At 60.1% G+C, this 3,232-nt stretch overlaps 1 protein-coding gene across 2 annotated transcripts in view; it reads right to left on the bottom strand.

Moving 5' to 3' along the window:
* Positions 1-132: 132 nt before the first annotated feature.
* Positions 133-3,232, bottom strand: part of XPC (XPC complex subunit, DNA damage recognition and repair factor) — a 35,079-nt gene continuing 31,979 nt past the window's right edge. For both annotated transcript variants that reach the window (XM_082664164.1, XM_082664165.1), the window contains exons 12-16: positions 2,971-3,105; positions 2,690-2,859; positions 1,842-1,935; positions 1,259-1,348; positions 133-526 (exon numbers count right to left, since the gene is read on the bottom strand). In XM_082664164.1, coding sequence (XP_082520290.1) covers positions 317-526; positions 1,259-1,348; positions 1,842-1,935; positions 2,690-2,859; positions 2,971-3,105 — 699 coding nt within the window. In that variant the 3' untranslated portion in view covers positions 133-316. The remainder of the gene's footprint in view (positions 527-1,258; positions 1,349-1,841; positions 1,936-2,689; positions 2,860-2,970; positions 3,106-3,232) is intronic.

Below are 3,232 nucleotides of genomic sequence, written 5' to 3'. Positions count from 1 at the left end.
TCCACTCTTCCTGACATTTCTCTAATTCTCATCGTTTGTCCTTTCCTTTCCTGACTTCAGCTCTTTGTTCTAGTCTTCTGCCACCACGAAGTGTTACCTGGGAATGTAGGTCCAGCCATGTCACCCTGAGACGGCCTGCGCTGACCTGCTCTCCCCCCACAGCGTCAGGCGGCTTCAGGGACCTGACTGAGGGCAACGAGGGGCCTGCAGAGAAGGGGCCCGAGTCTGCAACAGCACGCGTGTCAGACGCAGGAGGGATCTATCCGGGAGCAAGGTCTGGGGCACGGCTGAGCCACTGAGGAGGTGACCACTCACATCACAGCTTCTCAAATGGGAACAGGTGGGAAGCTGCCTCCTTCTCCTCCCTCCTGCTCTTCCGGGGGCACTTCCGCTTCTCCTCTACCTCTCGGTTTTGGGGCCAGGAGGCTGCCAGGATCCTGGCCACTTCCGCTGGAGAGCTGGTCCCCTCCTCCTCGTCTGAAGAGAGTCCTCCTCCTGCGTCTGCGTGGGGAGCGGCTTCCTCACTCTGGGGGGGACAGTGGAGGAAGCCCCGTCAAGAGGCAGTGACGCCCCAGCAGCGCTGAGCCGTGACCCGGAGGACAGGGCTCAGCCCAGCAGGTCCCAGAGCGCTTGCTGTGCACACAGGGCTAGGGCCACAAAACTGCCCTTGGGGAGCTACGAGCAATCCAGGAGGTAACTGCGTTTTCTTCCTCGTTTCTAAACAGAACAAGTGCACGAATGCACAGCATCAGCGCTCAGTGCCCGCTGCTGCGAGGACGGGCTGGGGAGGGAAGGGGGAGCCGTGCGTGGGGTCGCAGCTGCCCCCAGAGCGTGTCTGTGCGTCTCTGACCACTCCACGTGACTGTGTCCGGGGGGCCTCTGTGCCCCCATGGAGCCCGCAGGGGCTGTGAGAGGGGCCTGAATGAGCACCTGTGGGCCTGAAGGGTGGTCACAGCCCCAGGGGCAGCACAAGGCCAGGAGATGCAGACACCTGTCCCCCGCCCCGAGTGGGCTCAGCACCAGATCCAGCCCATAGCAGGCACCCTCTTGTGCAGACAGGGCGGGGCTGGCAGAGCAGCCGAAGCCTGACTCCAGGACACCTTGGACACCTCCTCAACGTGGACAGGACGCAGGGCCTGGGAGACACAGGTCTGTGGCACCGGAACAGAGCTGACTTGATCTCTGAGCAGAATCGGCCCCTGGTTCCCTAACTCCGCCCCCCTCCAAACCTGGCGTGTCCTCCAAGGACCACCCTGACCTGAGCCCCGTAGCGAAGCCTCAGCCGCTCCCGGATGAGCAGCCCTTTGACCAGCAGCTTCCAGTTCCCCAGAGCCCGCTTCTCCCTTTTCTGCAAAAGCAAACAGAATGGAAAACACTGTGCACTGCCGTTTCAGGAACATAAAGATACAGGTAATGCTTCAGGTTAAAATAGTTTCTCAACCATACCAGGTGTGATTCATAAAGTGCTACACATGAAAGGCACCAAAACCAAAAACCTCTTAATTGTTACCAACTCTCAAGTGTTTAGTGGAGGAGGGGGTCCGGGACCTGGACCACGGGCAGCTCCCTTTAACAGAGGTGGGTGTCGGCAGCAGGGGTAGCGGGCCCCAGAGCCCGGATCCAGGCAGACAGTGGACAGAGACAGGGTTCTGAGGGGCAGGCAGGTCGTTGCTCAATGCTGCCTCCCAGGAAGAAAGAGCCAGAAAGAGGGCTGAGGCCGGGCTCTCCCCTTCTCTTACACGTGGAGTGAGGGAGGCTGGAGGGAACACCAGCTCCGCTGTGCGTGCTTCCCCACCTTTCTGCTTCCCCCTCCTGGCCCCTCCCAGGCCCTGCCTGCTCACCTCCTTCTCCTTCTTCTCAATGAGCGCCTGCTCGTTCTCCCAGGCGGCCAGGAGCACATCTTTATATTCTTCACAGATTATGTAGCCATCGGTTCTGTGGGGATCAACACAGATGGTCTCTCGAGTCTGGGCCTGCTCTGGCCTCTCCACTCCCCTCCGTGGGGGACAGTGGGCTGCTCCTAAGCACTTGGGGCCCTGAAGTACTTCCAGGGTCAGCAGTCCACAATCCCGGCCACAGCTGCTGGCTGACACCACCCATGCAGAAGGCAGGCCCGTGGACCCCAGGCTATGTCCTCTTCCCCAGCTCCTCCCCACCCCCACTGCAGGGCAGGACAGAGGTCACCAACCAGGAAGGATGCTGACCCTATTCAGTCACCCTGACCACCCCCAGAACACTGTTAATCCACATCGTTAGGATGCTGGTTTCGCAGCTTTCACTGGTTTTGCAGCCTCTGGTTGGAAGCCAGAGTAAAAGTATAAAACATCGAGGGTTAAGGCTGATTTTGCAAATCCAGAGTAAAACCTTAGGGCTTCCCTGGTGGCGCAGTGGTTGAGAGTCCGCCTGCTGATGCAGGGGACACGGGTTCGTGCCCCGGTCTGGGAAGATCCCACGTGCTGCGGAGCGGCTGGGCCCGTGAGCCATGGCCGCTGAGCCTGTGCGTCCGGAGCCTGTGCTCCGCAACAGGAGAGACCACAACAGTGAGAGGCCCGCGTACCGCAAAAAAAAAAAAATAAAAAAAATAAGAGCCACTGGGCCTCAACCCCTGCCAGCCCCACACCAACCTCCCGCCCCTTCTCCATAACTTCCCCCCACCCCTTCTGGCCTCCACGGGAGGCCCCTCACGCACATGGGATGGGAGTAGCCTTTGTGGAAATCGAAGCCCGTAACAGCCTGGGCACAGTCAATGTTCAGCTTTCGGGCCACGCGGTGCAAGTTGGGCAGGTTCAGCTGGACGCAGCCGACAGGCATCATGCCGGGCAGGAAGAGGTACACGTTGCCAAATTCGTTCCGGGGGACCTGCGGAGGGTGGCACACTGGGTCCGGCGGCCACAGAGGGAGGTGGCCTGGTACCGACTGAGCGTGGCCCTTACCTACCAGGTGGCCTGGTACCACTGAGCGCGGCCCTACCTTCCCGTCCACAGCCACTGGCGGCTGGTACTCCTCGGTCTGCCACTTGCCAAACAGGCCCAGGTCATTGTAGTCCTGCAGTTGCGGCTCAGCCAGGCGGGCTCTCCGGGCCCGGTTGGAGTAGCCTTTTACAACCTACACCCGAGGGCACAGCCACAGTTAATAACAAAGGCAGCCACTTCCTGAGCATTCACTGTACACCGGGCACTGCTCTCAGTGCTTCTGTGTGTTCATTAATCTTTTCAACAAACCCAGGAAGTAG

This window comes from Grampus griseus (genome assembly GCF_964374135.1).
Source record: "Grampus griseus genome assembly, chromosome: 10".
In the NCBI taxonomy this organism is placed as follows: domain Eukaryota; kingdom Metazoa; phylum Chordata; class Mammalia; order Artiodactyla; family Delphinidae; genus Grampus; species Grampus griseus.
This window is presented reverse-complemented; position numbering and strand designations above follow the sequence as displayed.